Source organism: Orbilia oligospora (assembly GCF_000225545.1).
Source record: "Orbilia oligospora ATCC 24927 unplaced genomic scaffold scaffold00210, whole genome shotgun sequence".
In the NCBI taxonomy this organism is placed as follows: domain Eukaryota; kingdom Fungi; phylum Ascomycota; class Orbiliomycetes; order Orbiliales; family Orbiliaceae; genus Orbilia; species Orbilia oligospora.
The window spans coordinates 1203089-1226282 of record NW_011645767.1 but is presented as its reverse complement, the minus strand read 5'-3'; the positions used below and the strand labels follow the sequence as shown (position 1 = coordinate 1226282).

General features: G+C 44.6%; 9 protein-coding genes across 9 annotated transcripts; 2 read left to right on the top strand and 7 right to left on the bottom strand.

Moving 5' to 3' along the window:
- Window positions 1-1856: 1856 nt before the first annotated feature.
- Window positions 1857-3690, bottom strand: AOL_s00210g353 (uncharacterized protein; the record flags this gene model as incomplete). The annotated part of the gene is made up of 3 exons (XM_011129154.1): window positions 1857-2446; window positions 2610-2894; window positions 3189-3690. 3 exons carry the CDS (start codon window positions 3688-3690, stop codon window positions 1857-1859), a joined length of 1377 nt encoding a protein of 458 aa, XP_011127456.1.
- A 1959-nt stretch (window positions 3691-5649) lies between these two features.
- On the top strand, window positions 5650-5991 carry AOL_s00210g352 (uncharacterized protein; the record flags this gene model as incomplete). The annotated part of the gene is made up of 1 exon (XM_011129153.1): window positions 5650-5991. One exon carries the CDS (start codon window positions 5650-5652, stop codon window positions 5989-5991), a length of 342 nt encoding a protein of 113 aa, XP_011127455.1.
- Window positions 5992-7535: 1544 nt separating this feature from the next.
- Window positions 7536-8319, top strand: AOL_s00210g351 (uncharacterized protein; the record flags this gene model as incomplete). The annotated part of the gene is made up of 2 exons (XM_011129152.1): window positions 7536-7971; window positions 8036-8319. 2 exons carry the CDS (start codon window positions 7536-7538, stop codon window positions 8317-8319), a joined length of 720 nt encoding a protein of 239 aa, XP_011127454.1.
- A 1130-nt stretch (window positions 8320-9449) lies between these two features.
- AOL_s00210g350 (uncharacterized protein) lies at window positions 9450-10280 on the bottom strand (the record flags this gene model as incomplete). The annotated part of the gene is made up of 1 exon (XM_011129151.1): window positions 9450-10280. One exon carries the CDS (start codon window positions 10278-10280, stop codon window positions 9450-9452), a length of 831 nt encoding a protein of 276 aa, XP_011127453.1.
- A 3139-nt stretch (window positions 10281-13419) lies between these two features.
- Window positions 13420-15000, bottom strand: AOL_s00210g349 (uncharacterized protein; the record flags this gene model as incomplete). The annotated part of the gene is made up of 1 exon (XM_011129150.1): window positions 13420-15000. One exon carries the CDS (start codon window positions 14998-15000, stop codon window positions 13420-13422), a length of 1581 nt encoding a protein of 526 aa, XP_011127452.1.
- A 2442-nt stretch (window positions 15001-17442) lies between these two features.
- Window positions 17443-18321, bottom strand: AOL_s00210g348 (uncharacterized protein; the record flags this gene model as incomplete). The annotated part of the gene is made up of 1 exon (XM_011129149.1): window positions 17443-18321. The coding sequence occupies one exon, from the start codon at window positions 18319-18321 to the stop codon at window positions 17443-17445; it is 879 nt and encodes a 292-aa protein (XP_011127451.1).
- Window positions 18322-18945: 624 nt separating this feature from the next.
- Window positions 18946-19278, bottom strand: AOL_s00210g347 (uncharacterized protein; the record flags this gene model as incomplete). The annotated part of the gene is made up of 1 exon (XM_011129148.1): window positions 18946-19278. The coding sequence occupies one exon, from the start codon at window positions 19276-19278 to the stop codon at window positions 18946-18948; it is 333 nt and encodes a 110-aa protein (XP_011127450.1).
- Window positions 19279-19309: 31 nt separating this feature from the next.
- On the bottom strand, window positions 19310-20351 carry AOL_s00210g346 (uncharacterized protein; the record flags this gene model as incomplete). The annotated part of the gene is made up of 4 exons (XM_011129147.1): window positions 19310-19522; window positions 19594-19725; window positions 19788-20243; window positions 20316-20351. 4 exons carry the CDS (start codon window positions 20349-20351, stop codon window positions 19310-19312), a joined length of 837 nt encoding a protein of 278 aa, XP_011127449.1.
- Window positions 20352-21042: 691 nt separating this feature from the next.
- AOL_s00210g345 (uncharacterized protein) lies at window positions 21043-22732 on the bottom strand (the record flags this gene model as incomplete). The annotated part of the gene is made up of 4 exons (XM_011129146.1): window positions 21043-21862; window positions 21924-22169; window positions 22234-22457; window positions 22535-22732. The coding sequence occupies 4 exons, from the start codon at window positions 22730-22732 to the stop codon at window positions 21043-21045; spliced, it is 1488 nt and encodes a 495-aa protein (XP_011127448.1).
- Window positions 22733-23194: the final 462 nt, after the last annotated feature.

Here is a 23194-nt window from a genome sequence, read left to right as displayed (position 1 = left end):
TCTGGTTAGCTGCATCGCTGGCCAGCTAAGCTAGGCACTTAGCTAGCCGAGCGGGTAGGAAGATTTGAAGATGGCCAAGAGCTCCAAAGAAAGAAAGACAGAATGGAAGCAGAACATGACCTAGCAAGAACAAGAGCGAGGAGCAATTTTTAGCGTCGTCACTTGATTACGAGGCGAGGTTAGTCCAATAATCCGTATTGTGTACCAGACTATTCTGTTTCGAACCAAAACTTCAGACAGGCTTTCCACAGTATCAAATCACAATTAGCTTGGCTACCCCCATTCTCACATCTGCATTTCGCTGCAAGAAGCGTTCCATGGGTTGTCTGATTCGACAAGTTTGAGGCGGTCGTGGTTCTGCATCACTATTTGCTGGCCGACAGGGATGGGTGCTGGCGGGCGACAATTGGCTGAACTATCCACATCACGCTTCACCAGAAATAGGAAGTCCATTTTGGCAGCCCCCAAGCCCGACCTACAGCCCGACTACGGAAAGACGGGAAATTGTGCACATGTACAGCCGTGAGGTGATATCTTTGGCATCATTCTGCCTTGATAATGGGCTGGGCCGGCTGTACTAAACGGGATAACTTCCGTTGTCGGAGAAGCTTCGCAATGGGCATCCTGAGCTCCATATCAATGTAACTCCCTTCAAGTCCAGGAGTGCTTGATTGATGGAGTGCTATGGGGTGGTCATCTGCGGTTGCTGCGATTGGAGCAAGCCATCGGCAAGGAAATCCCGCAGTGCCAAACAGCTATATTAATATATTCAGATTAGATACCCTCATCGCCGATGACTGACAGACGGTATACTTACGTATTCACATCGGATCCAGCTTCTTCGACACTCTCCTTTATGTAGGCTTTATGTAGGTAATAATGACGGACCTGGGGTCGTCGACTCGGAAGCATATAATCATGCAAGTTGAAACGAAACGAAACCTATCGTTCCAGTCCACGCAACACATCAATTGCATTTTAAGTGTGGCTTGTCGTCCGCATCTGGTCGACGTGCAGGCGCTCCTGTGTAACGTAGCCTGGCATTGCATTGGATCCAGAGACAGCTTTCAATGACTAGTCTGGGGCATATGTACAGTCTCGATTCGATTTTTGGGTTTAAACGTTTACTTCTTGATATTTACAGTCTCGTACTCAGGTCAGAGGGTCAATTACTTATTGCTATGAAATCCGAGCACGCGAATGCGCGCAGTGCTAGCGTTAGTTATATGTGACTTAATTGGTTTGATCAGAGGCTAGCCTACTAGACTCTTAACCCCGATGTAATGCCTAACTTCACGGTACAAGTGCAAGTAGCCGAATATTTTGAATATAGTCTGGGGGACGCTCACCTCTGCAGCTCTGCCTTGGTTTTGGGTAATGTGCATGAATATGTCATTCCATTCTTAACTCCGATAAACTTAAGCTCTAAATTACATTGGTTATTCGCAGTGCGCTGCAGTGAACTTAAGTACTTCTCCCTAGGTAGTATTCCCATGTCAGACAATATGCATGCAACACTGCGCTCTTGTTGGAATATTCGATCATTGATTATATTCAATGAACCGCTTCCTGAACTGTCGAGATCTATAGATCTACCTGTCAAACTTTACATGACCACATAACATTAGGAAGCCTTGAGTATACCTAATTGGCTAATATGAACAAAATATGTATCTCGTACTCGACTTAAAGAAAATTTATAAAGGTTAAGTAGTATTGCTAACTCATACATAGAGACACAAACATCGATTCCTCCCTGCCCTGAGCCGCGCAGCCTTATAACACCTGATATATATTTGCGAAAGCTTTAACTAGAGAAATATAGATATTGCCCGAATCGATCCCGTGAGGGGGTTTCAAAGCTTCGATGCGTCCTGCATGTTCTCCATAGAAGTTGTGTCAAAATACCAGTTTGCATTCGCACAATCCTCCTCTGTGATACCTAGACGGAATGTCTTCGTCACAGGCGTGGACGAGTTGAAGGATGTTGTTATATTGACCGGTTGAGCTAGCTCTTTGCAATTCTCGAGCGCCAATTTCTTTGCAGTAAAGTTATACTCTACCCCGTCTGACTTTGAACGGGGGAAGCTATCAGCCTTCTCGTATGGCCAGTTTTCTATTCCTTCTAGTGGCAGGGCAAGTAAGGGCTGATACGGGTACCTCCCCCATCGTTCTTTGACCCATTCGGCGATTAGGTAGCATGGATACGTTTCTGCGGTACTCGATGGTTCGACGGGATGCCAATGGGGTTTTGTGAAGCCAGTAGCGAGGGCCCTCACTGTATGGCACCCATAAACCAGGCCCCAGTCTTTCGGCTCCTGACCAGGTATACGTAGTGTTAAGTCAGGAATTTGAAGCGATTCTCTTTCAGGGCGCACTTCCAAGATATCTCTGTGTGCAAATGCTCTAGGAGGCGAGTGCATCATTTCATGGATCATTACAGCCTCTAGATGTCGTTAGAATAAGATAAAGTTAGCACATGAAGAGTAAAACGAATCATAGCCTACATTGAATGTAAATTTGTGGCATAGAAAACTCAAGCTAGTTTCTGGCTATTTCAATTACGTTGAATGCATGTATCCTTTCCCTTCTAGTGTAAATGAACTTACCTCGAGTGAACATAAATTGCTCTAGATTCAAAGATTCCCGAGCGGGATCATCCATACTGTCAATCCGCTGGGCTATCGTTTGCAAATTTTCGTACATATCAAAGAACGGAAAGCAGAAGTTTATAAAGTCGAGGCCGTGATAATCAGGGTTGTCATCGATGCTAGGCACATACGCTATTACGCCGAGCCTCCGGTAACACGTCCCAGCTGGGTCGTCGCACCTTACATTTGTAGGTCCTAACGGGTTCTGAGGGTCTAGGAACCGAGCAGTATGGCCGAGATTCCCTAAATTGGTTGTTACGTTACCAAACTGCAAACAGTGAAAGTGTAGCTACCCGAAACATTGAAAAACAGATAGACGGAAAGGACTGATATCATGATATTCTATTCTCTAATTGAGGCTGGGGAAGCACGGTTTTGCGGTGTAGTCATTCGATTCTAGCTGCAGATGCTCACAAGAACACTTTCGGGGTGGCGCCCGAAATCCTGGGACAACCACATGATTCGATTCGCGAATTCGTGCGTCCACAATATGTGCAAATAACCTAAATAGACCCACTGTTTTTTACGTGGACTTACATTTAACAGTATCTCGATAAGGGCGTGTTTCCCCTGCGGGTCCAAAAAACTCAATCGCTGCGGCGGTTGTCCAGTCTATAGAGTAATCCTTCCAATCCTTAACAAGGGGCTCGAAAAAGAGCGTTCGGACGCTCAAAAAGGTCTGGATAATTATGCCCTTTTGTCTATCATCACACCCTTGAAACCCTTGAAGACCTTTAGGCTCTTCGCGTAGGAATGTTGATATTTCCTCCTTCGTTAGATCTGGCCTCGAACGCCCCTGCTCAGACCATTTCTTTTTATATTCTTGCGCCTTGGCCCTATATTTTTCGTCTGGCAGATAGATATCTGACTTAATTATAATTGTGGTATTGTCAATGGGCTTGGGATCCGGATCCGCTCGGGGCTCGACAGCTATAGATCGCCTCCTTAACGTAATATCTACAGATTCTGTGTATTTTGCTGAGATCGGATGGGCCAAAACTGCCAGAACTGTCATGAAATTGACTAAGTTTGCCTTCATCGCATGAAATTTCTATATTACGGTTAAAATTAGCTACCAAGCTAGGGTCGACTGGTACTAGCAAATCATTTAAGTTCGAGCGTAGTACAGTAGAAAGTTCGCTAAGTTTCCCAGCTAATCAACCATATTATACATACCTGTATCTGCACACCATCCAAGAGACGACTTAAAGATGTTTTGTGCTCGACAGAATGAAACCCATAGACCGGTCTGATTCGAATAAAAGGATACCGTTTATCTACGATAACGCAAGGTCAATGGAGCGATACGAATAATTGGTCCTGTAGCTAAGCATATAACTATTTGTTTTCTGTGATATCCGGAAATTCCATAATGATTATAGATATATATCCATATTGTGGGAGTCGATATCGGCAAGGGACGGGCTCCCAACCTCGACGTCGATCAGTTAGATCCAAGAACTGGCTGCATGGGGTAAATTTGGAACTAAAGGAGCAAAGCCTGTGTTATAAGCATTTTCCTCGGGCAAAGGTTGTGTGGTACGGCTTTCTCAAACTGGATGTTGGGCTTTTTGAAGCGGGTCCGTCCCTTCTGTTGTATACAACCCGTGTAACAGAACGTTACTGTTTGTATGCCCCAGTAAAGTTTTATCACAGGAGCCGGAAGCTTTGAAGCCAGATTCTTGATTATATATTATCTAACATTGATCTTGTCCGGGACCCAGATATGGAAGGTTGACAATAGGACAATAAAATACGAAATTACTTAAACATAATTAATGACCATAATATTTATATTTAACTCTCTAGAACTAAGACGCTTTACCGGGCTGAGAGGTAGAGTAAGTTTCGGTAATACCGTAAACACGTACCTTCTCTAGCACTCTGCGAGAAGCAATTTCAAAGACGTATATTTAGCTTTCCTCATGCACACGAATACATATGTATGTAGGAGTGACAATTGTAAACGAATGTCTCTCGGCTCAGAGCACTTGAGGGAGCGGACAGTGTGGTCATGGCCGACTGGCGACTAAATGTGGTGCAATTTTATTAATTAATTGGTCAGTTTGCAGTACCTGGAAATTAATTAGAATGCACGAGATACAAACTGCCCTGTTAACATGTTGGCCGGATCCTCGATATGCATGCACAGCTCCTTATAACACGTTTGCAACCATATCAGCCAGCCACCGCTATCTAAGTGAATCGAATATTGGGTATGCCTGCTAACATTAGCTTTTTTTGATATGTATCATATCCTGATACTTGATCAATTGAGTATGTGTAGTACTTATAGCTTAGGATCACCGGGTGCCATACGTATATATACCAAACTATCAAGGCACCGCAAGGACCTTAATCGTCTGACTACTGAGCCACAAAACCTTGAAAAGAACACGTCTTGAGCCCCCTGTCCCTATAATACAACATGTATCCGGTCGATAGGGTTGTGCCTCTATATTTTGTAACGTCAAAACATTATAGCCTCGACTTAGCCACCAATATATCCTAGGATCCCGAGTTCCGTTACTTTCCATATATATATACAATACTATTCAGCTCTTGTCCCCTATAAGAATGGTGAGCACAACTAAAAATTAGTTTTGAGGAGATCAAACAACATATTCATGGGTCGCAATCAACCAACTTGTAGATATATGTACATTCTGTGCTTGTTGATCGCGAAACCCCGAGCCTTAGAGCCGTGGATGTTTGCGGCATAGATGTCGATATGGTATACGCATGCATCTGTACACATTGAGGGTCTTGCTTGTTGACTCAAAATTACTTGCTAACCACATGGGCTTATCGTACTCTTAATCGATCTTTGCCCAAATCGAAAAGATATTCTACATTTCAAATTCTCCCGGAAAAATTGTATTCTAGCCAAGATTTCAAATTCATTGGTGGCTAGAAAGTCGATAAGATAATCTAGCAATCGGCTTAGCCTGTCCTGTAGGCTCGAACTAGCTCTGATCTTATATCTTTTGTATCAATTATGACCCGACGGGATTCATACTTCGGCGTGGTTTCTAAATACCCTCTTTTTTCTTTAACAATATTCCTCGTTCTGCTCCTTCTCCAACCAAATTTCGCATTCGCCCAGAACAAGACAAATCCAAAAGATAATGGGCCTGTCAAATCCAAGGAAAATCTCAAGTGGAAACAAAATTGTAGCTCAGAACAAGCAAAAGCTATCGACGATGCTTTTGAAAATGTCAAAGCCATGTTGGCAGCGGTCCAGGACCCGGATTGGGGCTCTTATGCTGCCGTGGAGTATTTGGGGACAAATTACATAGATACTTGGGACACTTATGAGCCAAAGGTAAAAGGTCAGTAAGCAATATTTTCTTAAAACTTAAAAACATATACGTACTCTTATGAATATCGAGATGACCTCAAGTTTGCGGTCTAACTAATGAATTCTTATAATATATGTGCAGAAATGTTTAAAAAGGCATATGAATGGGTAACTAGATCCTATTGGTTCTCCGGTCCCTGGATACTCTGTCTGGAACCGAGTGGTCACAGGTGCAATACGTCCTATAAAACCGATAAAGTCTTTATGTTTTACGAGGACACAAATGACAACTACGCAGAGGACGACCAGCTGCATATATCGATATGTACATCATGGTTCAGCAAGCCATCTCTGAAAGTCTTAATCTCGCAAGCTGAATATTGTCGAACGACGGAAAAAGACCCTGCTCGCCAAAAGTTTCCGTGGGATATTCGCTTTTATGAGAGCCGTGAACTATGGCTTCTGCACGCAATCTTCCATGTTCGGGAGGTATACTTCAGGCTACCCACACAGATAGTCGACCCTGGAGCGAACATACACAGCAAATATCTTTTGGTACCCCCTCCCTTCCACGACTATGTGAGAGTAGGATACAGATATGGTGGGGTGATTCCCGTTCTGTGTCCCTGGTCGGCAAAAAAATTGGCGACTAATGGGGTGGGAAGGCGATGGGAGAATTCAGGTCCCCTCGGTTCCCCGACGAACTATGCCCTTTATATATTGGCAGAGTACATTCGGAGGGAGACTAAGGAGTATCCATATTCACCATCACGCTTTAGGATGTCTAGAGGCTGGCTTGATGAGACATCTCTGCTGAGAATGTGTACTTCAGAGCCGTATCGTATCGGTACAGTAAGGAACCCATCATATAAAGCGGACGATAAGAAGCTGGCAATTGCTCCATGGGTATTTACGCCCCAGACCCCACCGCCTGTTGGATAGACTAGGATTATGTGTGATAGATTTTGCATTGGCGCACCAGGAGGGTTGATTATGTATTTACAACGTGCTCTCGGGATATAAACCTTATAAAATTCAAAATGCATACAAGATTAGAGCCATATACATACTTAGTCATTAGCATTTTATTGATCAACTGTCTGGCTGGTGTATACTATAGACCGGGTAAGTTGGGCGTCCGCAATTATAATTAGCTTATATGAAACCATTTTCCCTAGCGACTAGGGAATGCAAATTAAATTGAGTCGAATGGCCATATGGAACGAGACCAACCGCTCAAAATTTCGGATTTCGCGAAAACATCTGGAATCCCTTGATATCGTGATTCCTACCACTTCCACACCAGCATCTTTCGAAACGTTCCCTGGCTTCTTAGCATGCATGTTGTACAGTTTAGGTACGAGACGTCGAGACTAGCATGTTGTATCGAGAAAACAACGCAAAATATGCAACGCTACGTCTTTCTGGAGCGACCCCGCAGTAGCTAATATGGCATAGGTAGCTACTATCGATATCGATAAACCTCTTTAGCTTATCTACTTTCCATTAGAAGCTGAAGAGCCTTAATATAGTAGACCACCGCCTGGATTTTACTATCTCCTATTATATATTTTAGAAGCAAGATGCCAAACACATATAAAATCAAGATCACAAATGAAGACAAATGGATCGAATCGACAAATTGCTACATCTATTCAGCCCCGATCAAGTCGAAGGCAACACTATATGTCTCTCTATACCAGTGTATCAAAATCGGAGCCATGGAGTCCGGGACAGTTACAATAGTCCCGGAACCTTATGCTATCGTTGCAACAACGCCTAGAGACGACAGCGATCCAGACAATATGCCTCCAGACGGTCTCAGTGATTTACAGGCTCGGCCGGTAAAGCTGACTAAGCGACCGGTGAAGGGCTCAGTAGTTAAGATTGATTGTAGCACAGATCATGCCGCAGCTGGTGGAAAGAAACCTTTCTTTGATGATTCCGCGACAACAACGACGACAATGGATGGGTCCTTTCGTATAACTACTTCGACTAACATTACTCATTCTGCTGAAGGTATTTACTTCAACTTTACAGTCACATTCGAACTCACTTCGAAACTAATTATCGAACTGGATAGAAATGATTGTTATGGGGATGGGACTCAAAAATCCACAAACCGAAGAAATCGTCCCAGTCGCTTTGTGCTACGCAATCCCTGACGGCACATTAACTTTCACACCAGAGTTAAATGTTTACTACATCGCTCTTGGCGATTTTACAATGGGCAACTTTGAAAAGATGGATTATGTTTCATATTCTTGGTTTACTGAAATTGATTTCCGTGGGAAGCCTCCAGGAAGCGAAATCGCCGTCACATGGAGAAGAAACCCGGATGGTAATTGTGAATGGGTTAGACATTAAACTTGGCTTTTTCCGTTTTAGAATACTCCCCGTTCACCGTGACTACAAGAGAGATATGATGGAGGCGTTCCTGTAAGCTTGGGAGCATATATATGTTTCGAGGGTCCATGGATAGGATAGAGTTCGGTTTGCTCATCTATAGATCCATGAGACGAAGGGATTTGACACGGTGGAGAATGTACTTCTGGGTATGAAACATAAATTCATGATATATTAGCACTAGTTTGAAGACAGACCTGGTTTCATGCACACATCTGTATTTAATTTTGCGATTTTCACGATTTTCACAAAAAATATACAAGGTTCAAAATTTCCCTAATTACGATCTCTCAAATAAAGAATTTACAACCAGACCCAAAAAGATCGCGAGATTCCCAAAAATCCAAAAATCCAAGATTTGAGTATATAGTACTTACTAAAAATGTGTGTTCCAACACTCGTTTTCCAACCATGTGGCCACGAATGGGAAGGCCCTAAACTTGCTGCATGCTTGTGCTCCGAAAAAGCGTACCTTACCCCCAAACGTGGGACTTCGTGTCCTTTGTGCCAGCAGCTAGCATTTTCGGAGCGCATGGAGAAAGTACGCGCCGACTTCCCTAGGCCAGAGCCGGAGCCAGAAGAGAAAAAGAGATCCCATGACCAAGTCGATTAAACCAGGCAAGCCAACTCCAATCATGATCAAGTTTGGCTCGAGTTATTCCAAGATGCTTTTGTGAGGTCTGCAACTAGTTTTTGAGGCTGGGCGGGTTAAGATTAATCAATTAACTGAATCATATTATATTACGGATTGGACACTACATGCATCGTACTTCTCGCGCGCGGTGATACGCCGCATGCTAGCCTTCTCCCATTGTTAAGGAGCACTTCGAAAAATTTAAAGGGTTAGCTGACTATGAATACTGGAGAACGATCGTGGCATGTACTAGAACCAAGACATCAAAAGGGAAAAAAACTTGCATTTCCGCTATATAAGTTCTTGTCTTTAGTATTATCTTTAGGAAATAATGGAGAGTAATATCAATAAAGACTTGAAAAAGCTAGAGTCAAAACTAATCAGGTCTAGTCGACTATCCACGTGCCTCTTCCCCCGATTCCCCGATTGACATATGCATTGCAGCCATCATATTTATTTAGTATTTCGGTGCCGTCGTATCATCCGGCCATCCAGCATTTCCGCCCGTCCCAGGAGCTCTATTCCTTTTCATCAGTTCACTGCGCCGGCTCAAACAACAGCACAAAGTCACCAAAAATGCCACAAGGAAAACTCCCATTCCAACACCCAGCCCTACAGCCACCTTCCCTTGCATATTCAAGCCCTTCTCACTTCCAATTCCCCACATATCTAAGGTCTGCCTTAGGCTATCGGTATTATTGAACACTGCCGTAAATGTCTGGTATTCAATCTGTGTAAGGCTGCTTGGAACTCTGACCGTCGTCGTCCCCGTGAAGCTCGTGAGTGTGGTGACACCGTTTACGACTTGCGTGGTAAAAGAAGTCCGTGTAATCGTTGCGAGATTATTGACGGTTTCGGTTGCAAAATTTGTTTCAGTTGCGGTTGCGGTAGCTTCAACTGTTATTCGCTTGATGATTGTGGTTTCGACAACTTCTTCAGTGGCGACAGGAGTGACCACTGGCTCAGGGGCGTCGGCTTTATCCGAGCAGTAGCTTTGATAGATACTGACTCCACTATTCACGTCTCTCGTATAACCGGCGCAGCTATTGGATATACAAGTAGAGAGATAAGATGTGAGCGCAGGCTGGAGATCGATACGACAAATACATTCGTTCGTATTATCGCAACCATTGCGACCGGCGATGTTGTATAGGCAGTCGCGCATGCAGCCGCGACCAGCGGTATATGCATCGAGATTTGTGATTGTCTGTACGATGGGCTTCTGCGCGCCTATCATTTGTATATTTGTGAGAAGGGCGGCAAGGATGAGGAGACGTGAGGACGACATATTGGCGAAAGTATGTTCGTATAAACTGGTATTACACCTCGGGGCCACAAAGAAGAGCGTATAAAGGGGATTATATATCGCGGAAGTATTGTCGTTATAAACTGTGAAGATAGGAAGTGTCTCTCTGGTATAATAGTAGGGCTTGACCGAACTTCAAGGTGGATAATCCACACCTGTATATGTTTTCAGGATCTCTAGTTTTGCTAAAGATTTATTGTTATACGGTGAATCTGAAAAGGTTGTAATTGTTGGAACCTTTCGGTGCTAGCTAGATCTTCTGCTATCTATGTATATTTTCGTAGCCACAATTAATTGACAAGGCGTAACATCCTATCTCGGGGAACCTCTTATTTAAAAGACGGTAAGAAAGACTGAATAGTTCGTTTTGGCCGCAAAGGTCAGATCAGACGGCACATGGATGGCGGATGGGGGGCCAATTTATAGAATAGCGCTTGTAAGAGCCTCAAGGTGAATCTAACATCATATATTGCTTTATCGGGATGCGGCGGTCAATATTGCAATTCAATAAATAAGGAAACACCAACTTTCCCCGCCCCGCGGATATGAAGTTTAGGCTGCCCATGGAGTCAATCTGCAGAAATCTGCGTCACGAGAAAGACTGCAAGCCGTCAAAACATCTAGCATCTGCGTTCGTCGCCCCGCGCCCAGCCAAGCTAGAACTTGCATATATCCAACTATCAAGACGTTCGAACCCCCAACTCGTGCCCAAAGAAAGAGGAGGGAAGCAGGGAAGAACGAAGAAAAATAGAAGAAGAAAAAAGCCACAAAAAAGAGCTGGATGAGGGTGAGCCAATCAGAGAAGGCTTAAAGTGACTTGATTTCGAACTTGGCTTTTGGGACTCTTACCGCCTCGCGTAGATCCCTTGCAGACCACCACCAAGTCTTCCAAATCCCGATTTTGAGCTGAGGGAAAGTGGGTCCATTATGACACTTCTTTGCGTCTCCCATTGGGGTTTTTGGTGGATAAGATATGGGGAAGGCTGCGGCTCTGCAATCTTCAGCCGTAGCTTGCCTAATGCGAACATTCATCGATTGTAAAAGCTTGTTGGATTTTTTTCCCGACACAAGGCTATTGGCTATATTCGTTAGGGTGCATGCCAACGGGCGTCGGTGTTTTCCATTTGGGGATGGGGCTAAACTTCATGTGGCCCCCTGCATGCTCCCCGATGCAAGAGTTTATCGTGCAAACTTGAGATTTTGAAAAGCTTGTTGAGTGCTAAACTATTCTCTGATTAATATTAGGCATAGGAAACATTCGAAACGTAGCGGTATCGATACTGCCAAGCGGAAATCAAGCCACTAACTTTTCCATATATGTTGCCAATCTGTATCCCAAAGCCAGTTACTCAATTGCCTTGCTTGTCGTCAGAGACCTAGACGTTTCAAGTGTTTAAATTTATTCCTTTCAGAGTTGATCGGAGGGATCTTGAAATTGAGACCTCGAATACTGCTATTGTAGATGACATAATACTCCTGAGATGTGGCGCTACTTCAAGTGTGGCTGGGAATCTGGTGTTACACCAATTTTACAACAGCTCCAACACGAAACATTCAAATGGCGAGACAACAACGGGAGGGAAGAGCGATAGATACTGGTGCCCGGCCATATGCATAGCGTTGCTTTCAGAGTTACAGATATGAATGTATTGTCCAGAGCCTTTGCACCGTTTTAAGTGCCGTGACCATGGTCATATGGTGAAAAGAGTCTAGATTCGAGGTTAAACATTAAGCGAGAGAAACTTTGGCTGTATCATGATATCGAATACGAATAACGTTACTAGTATGGATGTGTAGGTAGTTTGTAAAAATATTGGAAGCTTAGGCCTCGGCGTATGCTGGCCTGGAGGTAAGACGGGTGCGAGTTTAACTTAATTACTAGCTAGTCCAGTCGGGTATATTACGGGTCTCAAAAGCAATTTAAGGTAAAAACAACTAGACTGGCCGCTAAACTAAAAAGAAAACTAAAAGAAGGAATTCGAAGGAGACCGTATGTTAGTATCTAAATGCTGAATTACCGTGCTAGCATCTTGGCCTCTAACTTATAAGCTCTCATAACTTAGTGTAGTCTTGTATTAAAACAGCGGCTGCATAACGAGATCTGCTGCATATTCCTTCTTTGTCATATTAGTTTATTTCTCGACTGAGAAACCCTAAGATTCTCAAGACGAAAGATATAGTATAGCCTTTTGGTGTGCTCAGTAACGTCTTGGAACTAGACCAAGTATAGCCGTAGGTGGTTGATTTAGCCAAATATCAAACTTGCGGTCCCTACTCGGCGTTTGCCTGCCCAGGCAGTCAATTACCATCTTATAATGTAGACCCGGTGGCTATGGTTAAACCCCCCTGAAGACATAAGCCTGCTGCGTCTACATTATCTGTGGCTAATGTAACAGCAAATCTGAATACCACTAGCTAGCTGCTAGTCTTGCAATTGAATAGCACCTTAACGATTCCGAAGATAGGCTCATATTGAGAAAAGTCAAAAATAAAGTCTACCCTCTAGGAGTGGAAGAAATTTATATCGAGCATGCTATTCTATATTCCTTAGCTTATTTATTTTAGGATAATCTAATTCCTTCGTATTGGATACACATAAACTTGATAGTGAAACTCATACTATCCACTTTTAACTATAGACCTATCTAAAGTAGAAAAAAAGAAAAGAAAAAAAAACGACTTCCGCACGTTCTGGTTATAAGTAACTCTGCGAAAAGATTTTCATCGCAAGAAAGAAAGCAGATGCGTACGTGCAAGTATGTAAAATGAACTGAGCAGCAGTTTTCCGGGCAAAAGTAGGGAGAAAATAACTATAACAGCCAGCAATGAAGTATTTGAAGAGATGAAAACGCCTGTTCTCCGATCTATGTCCCGACCAAAAATCGATAATGCAAAGGAATGCCAGGCTCATGAAAGTACCGGCCCAGAGCTGAAAAAAGTATGTAATCCACCAAAACGATGGAGAAAAGAATGAAGGGATGAGGCGAATAAAGAAAGGGTGAATATACCCAACACTAAATGATAGCCAAAAAAAAAAGTCACAGAAACTCCCCATTGATAAAAGCCAGGAAACGAAACGAGCTAGTGTCCATGCCAGTGGATGCGGTTTATATTCAACAAATCAGAAGAAACTGCTTTTCTTCTTCGCCAACCCGTTTCCGGAGCTATTCCCGCCACCAAAAATGCCAAGGAATCCGCTGGACTTCTTCTTGGGCTGTTTCTGTGGTTGTTGGAAGCTCGACGGTGGACCGTCAGGGCTCAAATGCTGACCATTTTGTGGTGGTCTCGCCTGTTGAGACTCTGGGACTGGGTATAACGGCTGTCGTGGGGGCAGTTGCTGACTCCACCTCCTACCATTCGGTGCTGGTTGATTGGGTGAAGTACTCGTGGGTTCCACAATAACCGGAGGTCGCTGATTATAGGAGCTAGGTGGTTGAGGTACCGATTGGTTCCTCTGATGGCCGTAATAGCCATAATTTTGTGAATTATCCTGATCTCTCCTCAGTCGATCCCAAGCGGCTGCATCACTACCATATTGTTTTTTCAATCTTTCAGTCTCGGCATTCACTCTCGCCTCCTCTTTACGTCTGTCAGCCTCTTCCTTCTCTAACATCTTACGAATCCTCTTCTCTTCGAGTGCGGCTTCTCTCTGACGCTTCTTTTCTTCCTCGAGGCGGCGACGGTCCTCAATTGCCTGTTGCCGCTGTAGGGTAGCTGTGTCGCGGAGTACGTTGTTATTGACTACAGTCGGAGCATTGTTTGGTGGTGTTGGAGTTTTTATAAGCGTATAAGTCGGTGGAGTGCCGGTAATTGGACTTATGCTGCTGCTTCTCCTCCTACCAGTATCGGCACTAAATCCAACCGGGGTAGGGACAGCAGTTGGCAGAGGTCTCTGTGGCCTAACGTTTGGACCATTATTGGGAGAGACAGCCGTCTGAATTCCAACATTGAAACTGGTGCTTGGTGGTGTGAAATAGATATCCGCGATAACAGTCGCGGTCAATAGTAAAGCAACTTCCAAGCCCTTTTTATCTTCAACATCTACACGCTGCAAACTTGGTTGGTATATTGTGACGTCCTTGAGTTTGTCCATAATCGCAACAGTTATGTCGGGTTCGCTACCACCCTTTTTCTTAGCATTTTTATCGCCCGAATTTGATGCCGGAGAAAGCATTGTGCATCGTAATGACGTTTTGGAAACCACACCACCGTCTTTGCGCCAACGGAAGGTGGATACATCAGTCGGAGGGAGGGCGTTGTTTCGGGCTAATTCGGCGTCAAGGCGAGAGCCGGTTGGCTGGCGGAACGAACGGCGTGGCAGTGTGAACTCCCAGTATGATCCGGTCCATTTCGAAGATTTGTGGTGAACTATAACCTGAGATTCCGGATTGTAAAGTTGGATCGTAAAGGAAGTTGGTAGAGTAATTGTCGGTAGATTTGGAGAGCCGCCGTTGTTCTGTCGACGGATTTCGTCAAGCGAAAGCGAAGGCGTGGATATGGTCGGCTTGGCTACAACCTGCGCGAATATTATATCTGGAATATAGGCATCTAGAAGAGCAATTGAATATTCATCTGGATGTTTTGAGCGAGACTTGAGATAAGCTGGCTCAGCAGGACGGTAGTCGTGGGAGAAGAGGATTGTTTGGTGGTACGGGTTGCCATCAGCAGAAGGACGGATCTGGAAGCCTGCAAGCGACGACATTCCACGAAGGAACGTGGGGTTAGCATGGCATTCTCATGGCATTCTCGCGGCACATGCATGGCATCGACTGTGCCATGCCATGCTCTTTTCTCTTTACATGGGGATCGAAGCGGAAGTGGAAGTAGACAATGCACGTACGTGGAAGTACCTCGTCGGCCGGCATGGTGTTTACGTTTCTAGGATTAGACTTCTAGAACAGCGACAGACGAATGATATGAAGTCGTAAAAGTAGGTAAGTAAGCGAGAGTGAAGATACTACGGTGGTTATATATGTACTAGGACGGAACGGTCGGATGAGGCTTGTAAAGTTTAGTTGGGAAGTTGCCGGGGATGTCGATGTCGATGGTTCATGACGTTTGTTGTGGGTATCTGAGGTGGTGGTGGTGGTGGTGGTGGTTGTGGTTGTGGTTGTGATGCTGTCAGATGAGGTCGAAGACACTTGGCTTTGGCTTCGTTCAATACGTCTTCTTTACAATACACTACAATACAATACAATAGCAATCTACCCCGTACGATAAATAGTACAATGCCAGAGTTAAATACAAAACCGATCACGATCCTTGGAAAACAGGCTTAATAAGTATTTCAAGCTTCTTCACAGCCTCGCTTACCACCCACTGCCCGTTTAGTTACTTGGGTAGTTGGTTGCCGGTTTCCAGTTGGCGCTACTGTTGACTGACTCTTTGTCAATCAGGCAAACTAAAAATGGCACCGCCTTCCTCCAAATGTCATGTCATGACTGCCTCGTAACCAATATACTTGGTTAATCCAGGGACCAGGAACGTCAAACCAGGTATGTGTGGATGTCTGTTGAACATATGCATGGACTTTGTGTTGGCCACGGGAATACTTTCTGCCTATGCTAATTTGAGCCTCACTAGACGGTAATATTATTACCACAGGGCGGGCAATGCAATGTTTTCTGTCAGAAAGGAATCCGAGAACCGTAAAAGATATGTGATTTCTATCACAGTGCCGGCTACCAGGCGTGGCACTGCCAAACGCGTAACCCCTTCCTTTCGCCCCGAATACGTACGACAGAAAAGACAGCCCACAGAGCTCTATCTCTCTCTTCTCTTCTATTGGGAATTATAATATTGTTCCAGACTAAGGAATAGAAGGGGGGATATCCTTCGCATTACTTGTCTTTGGACGTGACAAATATTCGTCAGCCAGTTTCACAGTGATGGGACATATGTACCTGCCTTGGCGCTGTTGAGGCTGTGCGACAAACGGTGTTTAACAATTATCCAATCATCATTCCGGATTCGTCCCCACGCTTTGTTTAGGCCTGGGATCTTATGCGGGTGCGGGATCACAAGTTTATGCTTGGATCCATCTTTTTTTGATAACGTTCTGAGCTATCGCAGGCTTGAGTTCGGGTGAAGTGCGGTATGTAGAAACCCAATTGGAAATTCGATCCGGTTGATAGTGGTTCCCAAGTCGCCATACGATTACTATACTTATCAATCGGTTTCCCATGGCTAGCTCTAGCTATAACGTTACGTTACGACTGCAAGCCAAGTGCTTAAAATGTTATATCTCTTGCTAGGGAAGTTGTTCCGATCCGCGGTGTGCATAATAATAATCGAGTTGCGCAGCTGCGGAATTTAGAACAAAGCTTACGACGCCCGCGTTCTGATATATCACCGTGCCACGACAATTCGAGGCTTCGAATTTGATTACCAAGCAAACCACATAACATCTGTGTTTGGGAAATTATTGCGATTCTTTGGAATCCCTCTCTCGTATCGAAGTTGGAATTGAACGCAGAGTTATTCTCTGAAAGTCGGACACTCGCATCGTGGATTAATATTCGAAATCCAACATTAGAACACAGGACGAGTTTCCTCGAGAAGGAGTTTCGAACCTACTATAAAACTCAGATAAGTTCGTTTACTTCCCTGAGAAACAAATTTGGTCAACATATCGATATGATACCCGCGTCAGAAAAGGAAAAAAGAAAGAAAAAGCGACAAATCCTAGACATGATCGTTCCGAGTTATAACTTTAGATGTTTAGTTTCATACTCAGACCAGACTCGCACCGGGTAACAATACCATCTCTACCTACCATATTTTCTTATCCTTACTAGTCCAGATGCGTGAGTCTGATCATGAGATGCTCGTATCCAGGCTCAAGTTTAGTATTCTAGTGCGGATACTTGGAGTAATATGTGTGGCAACTGCATGCAATGCATTCCTCCCGGTTGGATATATCGCGATACCGGAGCATACGTAAACTTCAGGCTGTACATACACTGCTATCTAGTACAATAAACTAGGGATGTCTAAGAGTATTACATAAACGTTTAACAGATCTCTCCAATTATTTCTTCTTGTAATATCAGATCAAGTAATTTTACGAGACAAGCCAATCCTAAAACTTAGTAACTTCTCGGCGTGCAGAAGCATACGTACTAGTAAATACACGAACATACAATCAAACCCCCTCCCAAGCCCTCCTAACCCCCTCAATCATCTCTATCTCATCCGCATCCAACATCCCCTTCAACTTCTCTAATAACTTCCTCTCAAACTTCATTTCTTTCTCACTTGAAATTACATTGCTGTCTCCTGAAACAGTTGGTAGACCCCGTCGACTACTAACCACCATCTCCAACCTCGCAACTTCAAACATCCTAGGAAACCACCCCGCACTCTCCCAATCCACCACTACTACCTCTTTCTCTTTATCTTCACCCTCGATTATCAATATATTCCTACTAACCAAATCCATATGACACAGTACCATATCTACTCTATTTATTCTTAGATACTGCTTTTCATGAGTTTGTAATCTCTCCAAAAACCACTCTTCCAACCCCTTCTTATCTTCAAACTTTGGAAAATCACTACTCCACCAATACCCTCTACACCTACCCCCTCCAACAGCTCCTACAATATCTCCCTTACCAAGTCCCCAAAAGTACTTGACAACCTCTACAACTTTTCCAACTAACCAGTCTACCTCCTCTTCATCGTCAATGTGAAGATGTCTTCCGGGAATATACTCCATAACCATATATCCCATTCCATGTCTTTCAAACGCTCTATATAGCTTTGGAACTTTTAGGATCGAAGTATTACTAAGGATACTCGAGGCGCTTTGGAGGTTTTGGGCTTCATCGGTGATGTAAAGGCCTGATTTTATGATTGCACGGGGTGGGAGTATAACGAGTCTTCCGTTGCGAAGATTGTTTGTATTCGAGGGTATAGATGTGTCGTTCAAACATTTTGATACGAAGCTTGAAGCAGAGCTTTGAGTGTGGTATTCATAGTACTCGATGATTTCGTCGTCTGTAAAAGCTTGGTGGGACATTGTATCGATAATCCAATCCTAATCTAAAATATAAGTACTATATACCTAAGTAAGTAGGTGTATAGATATATATATCCAATTGAATTTAATCAAGACCCGAATCCGGCCGAAAGTAGCATTGGCGAAAGCTTATATACACCTACGATCTCGAGCCGAAACAACAATACAGAAACCAAAGTGGTATTTGAAATCAATGCGCCTTTGGCGACCCTCGCACGAAATCAATCAATGTTCTTAAAACAATCTACTTTTCGTACCTTTCAAATAAAAGAGGCAACATCTGCATGAAGTCATGGAATACCAATAGACCTGCCACGTGCACGTTTCTTCACCATTGACAATAGTCCATACCATAATCAATGTCATAAAATATATAATATGGTAGTAATAAATCAACGACATTAAAGCGGCAGGGGTATCTATCTAACAACATGATCATGAAAGGGCTATAACGCAGCTTTTTGTCGTAGGGGTTGTGACTTCGGAAGAAGAAGAAGAGAATAAATGAAATCAATAGTAGTACATAAACGCAGATCCCTCGCCTCCCCATCGACAGAAGTTTTCATGGAGTGATAATGGAGTGAAAAAGAGGGGACGGGTAGGAATCAAAATAAAGTGGTCGGCCTATCCTGCTCTGTCAAAAAAGCGTGCCATTGTGTCAATCTTCTTTTTCTTTTTATTTTTGGAAGAGGGCCTCGAAAACTGCTTAGGGCCCTGGTAAATACGACCATCGTCATCGTCATCGCCATCGCCATGGTAGCGCTGAAGAGGTCTTTTCATCTGAACGATAGGCGAAAGCCCTTTGGGTTTTTGGAGGTTTGGGCGACGGTGTGCTTTTGAACGGTGAAGAGGGCAGTGAACGCTTAGGCGGTAGCGGGCGCTTAGGCGGCGGCGGACGCTTGGGTGGCGGTGGGCGGTCAGGCGATGGTGAGCGTTCAATGGCTCTATAAATTCCATAGGGTTGGTGGACGGGGCGGCCGAGTGAGTTCTAATAACGGCCGCCACGGCGTCCACCATAACCCCTACCACCCCTTCTATCTCGTCGGTCTCCGCCATATTCGCCGTAACCTCTATCACCACCCCAGCCACCTTCACCACCTGGCCCTCTGGCCGCGTTTTCGGATTGTGGAGGCCTCCGATTGCCGGTTACCTCCTGGAGCTCCTTCAATTTATTTCTCATTTGGGCGTATCCGAGATGCATCTATGAAAGGTATTGGTCAGCACTGGCTACTAGAAATAATAGACTGTGACAGTGTCGGGAACGGGGCCTACCTTTCCGTAAAAGTGGTCTGCGAGTCGTCTATCATTATCCAAACGAGATAAATAGGCCCCGCAGACATCACAAACTTGCAATTTCTGATGCCCCGATGGACCCGATGTATCTGATAGAGATTTGAGCTCCCTCTACACAACCATTCCATCAGTATATCTCTCTTCCACCATGTAACAGAGTTCAAAAAACATACCTCCTTCTCATCTTTATCAAATTTCATCTTTTTAATCTTGCAATACTCCTCCATTGCTACTCCAACGCTGCCAGACTCCCCCAAAACTTCCACCTCCTTCAATCCGTATTGAATACTTTCTGTCAAATCTCGAATACTCTTCAAGAGCTCGTTGGTCTTCATGATCTCCTCAGGAGTCTTCTCCAACCTCCTTTGTGCGGCATCGATACGTCGATTGCAATCATCGACGTATTTTTGTAGATCCCGAGCGTAGTCCCATTCGTATCCTGGGTCTTTTCCGTTGGCTTTATCAGCCTCATAGTCGGATTTTAGAGGTTCGGAGTGCAGCTTTGGGCAAGGACCAAGGTCTTGCTTGGTATTGGTGAACAGGTCATGAGGACAGGTCCCCACAAGGTAAGAACGACAAACACTTGGATCGGTATATTTTGTTGAAGAGGGTGTACGGGATGTACCCATCTAGTGTAGAAGAATTAGATTCAAATCTAAGCTTGGAGGCAATTTATTTAGATGGGAGAAGTAGTGACATACCAGCTGCTCAAGCAGCCGTCGCTGTTCGCTAGCCATAGCTGGAGATCGCCAGAGACGGTGCCAAAGACGGTCTGAGGTTTGTTATACAGTGACAAAAAGACAGGTGATGCTAACGAGAGTATGGTGATTATGTGATTTGATGTTGAAGCTGATGCTGAAGGGAATCGCGATGCGATAGGTCTTTTAAAGACCAGTGCAGGTTGAAAGGCAAGGAATCATCGCAGTTCCGTCGGCTTGTCGCGTCGAATCAAAGACTTGTTCACCTGTGTCACGTGGACAAGCTCATGTTTGGCAATCTCGGCCCCGGCACTCTGCAACACCACAACGCAGAGCCTCTGTTGTCTTTGATACTGGATTAGTACCCAGTTATCACCGAATCCAGGCACTTTTAAAGCTTTTCAGACACGCCTGGGAACATAACTAATAGTCTCGTTCCCGTAACTAAGGGAACATAAAGAGATAACTCCGATTTTGGTTCCATAGTACGTAGCCTGAAATACAAGACTAACGTACAAGACTAGCATTGCCTTCAAGCCTCGGAGATACCAGTTCACCAGAACCGCTAGCTTAGCCCACGACTTTGAGCTATAGTTAGTATGTACATCTGCGATGCGACATTCAGAATGCTCTGGTACGATATCATGCATTTTCGTATATATTTTACATTATATCGGTTAGATCCGCCCATATTCTTTCTTTGCTGTTAGAAGTATTTAGTTTTGCAGACCTAGTACTCCAATGCATCTTCAAACAACCCCGTCAAAATCTCCCTCTGTCTCTGCTCCTCCCCTCTCAAATTCGGTGCCAAAACCAAGACCCTCTGCTGTGGCATGGTTCCCTCGACAAGTGCTCCAATATCTTCCTTCTGATATCCAAGTGCTTTGATCCCTCTTGGTTGGTCTCCCAATCCCACCAAGAACTTCGCCAGCGCTTCACCCAATATCTCACCCGCACTCTCTTCCTTCGCATTACTAACATCTACACCAAACACCTCAGCAGCAGCGAGATGTCGTTGTGGGTTTGTAGGACCGGTAAATCTGAACACTGCGGGTGCAGTTACGGCGACTGAAACGCCATGGGGGATCAAAGGGTGAGGTACTTGATATCCTGCGTGTTTATAACCCTTATTCATACCGCTCAGTGGATAACTCATTCCGTGGCAAAGATGTACACCTGCGTTTCCGAAGCCTACACCTGCGAGAGTAGCCGCGAGCAGCATATTGCTCTGTGCCTCGGTGTCTTCGGGATCCTTTACGACACGAGGAAGGTATTTTACTGTCATTTTCAGGGCTTCGAAGGAAAAGACGTCGGAGATTGGGTTGGCGCCTTGATAAGCTGGTCGAAGGATGGGATTTGTCGGACGAGGGATACGTTCGTTGTAAGGGATTGCCGTCCATGATTCGAGGGAGTGACACAAGACGTCGAGACCTGATGAAGCATGAACGGCCGATGGCATGGTTCTGGTGTTTAGAGGGTCGCAAATGCCAAGGGTGGGCTTAAGATAGCGGTGAGCCACCCCGGTTTTGGCTTTGACGTCTGTCAAGTCACTATCATGAATCCGTTAGTTCAGTCGCAGACTATCGAAAGTAATAATATATGTGTACTCACAAAATAGCTGTGCCTGTCGTTTCACTACCTGTTCCGGCAGTGGTAGGAATACAAATCAACGGCTTCAATGCCTTAGTAATAGGCAATCCTTTCCCCAGCGGCGCATTGACGAAGTCAAGGAAATCTGCATCCGGATAACTTGTATATAGATTCACAAGCTTCGCAGTATCCATAACCGACCCACCACCAACTGCCAATATAGCGTCCGCACCAGAGTTTCTTCCGTACTCAATGGCCTTTTTAACCCTTGTTCCGCCCATAACACGTTAACATCTGTTTTTCAAACTGCCAGTCTCTTGGGAGTTCTTACGAATAATCCTTCGGTTCGACCATAACATCCTCAAAAATATCAAACTTAACCCCTTCCCTCTCCAACCCTTCAATAGCCTGTTTCATCGGCGTCAATTGCGCAACAGTACTATCCGTCATAACTAACACCTTCTGCGCCTTCATATTTGCAAAGTCCATGCCAACTTCTTTGGTAGCTCCGGGGCCGAACCGGATACTACTTGCCGCCATTTCAAATGCATATTCCTAGTGATATACCCCCAAAATTAACATCTCCGTATAATAACAGTACTAAATAATATTATTGGACGGGATATACCCACCTTCTGCTGGGATGCGTCAACTGGAGTAGCATACCCACGCCCCCTGCGCAGAATATTCGTCGCATGACGGGAGTGTTCGTGGGAATGGTGGTGTGAGGGATCCCCGTGGCATGGACATGTCTTGTTGGTGTGGTTAATTGTGCGCATAAGACCCAGGGCCCTGTTCCGAGCCGTCGTGGCGACTCTGGCGACAACCATCTTTTCTTTCTTATTCCTGCTGTCGGGTTTGTGGGTGGGTGTATCAAGGTAGGTAGGTAGAGGTGCGTAAGCCAATGCAATGCAATGTAATGTATCCCTAGTTTTGGTACAGGCGAGTGAGACTTGAAAATTGAGTACGGAAAACCAGGAAATACTCCTCTTTCTATAAAATATACTACCTTGAAATCTCCGGACCGAGATACACTCGAATTGGTGAAGCTAAGCTCGGAACGGGATTACGAGCTTAAAAGTTGACCAGCTGTCGGCAACGAATTGCGGGGAACTGAAGTTGCGACATGAACGACAAACAAGCCGCGGCCCATTTTAGCGTCATGACGGAGTAGACCCCACCACCTTCAAAGTCCGAGGAGGCTGCAAGGTGCAGGTATGTCTTATTTCAAATATTTCTAAGGGAAAGAAGATCTATTCGAGTATGACCCCAATTTTTAAATCTAGATAACA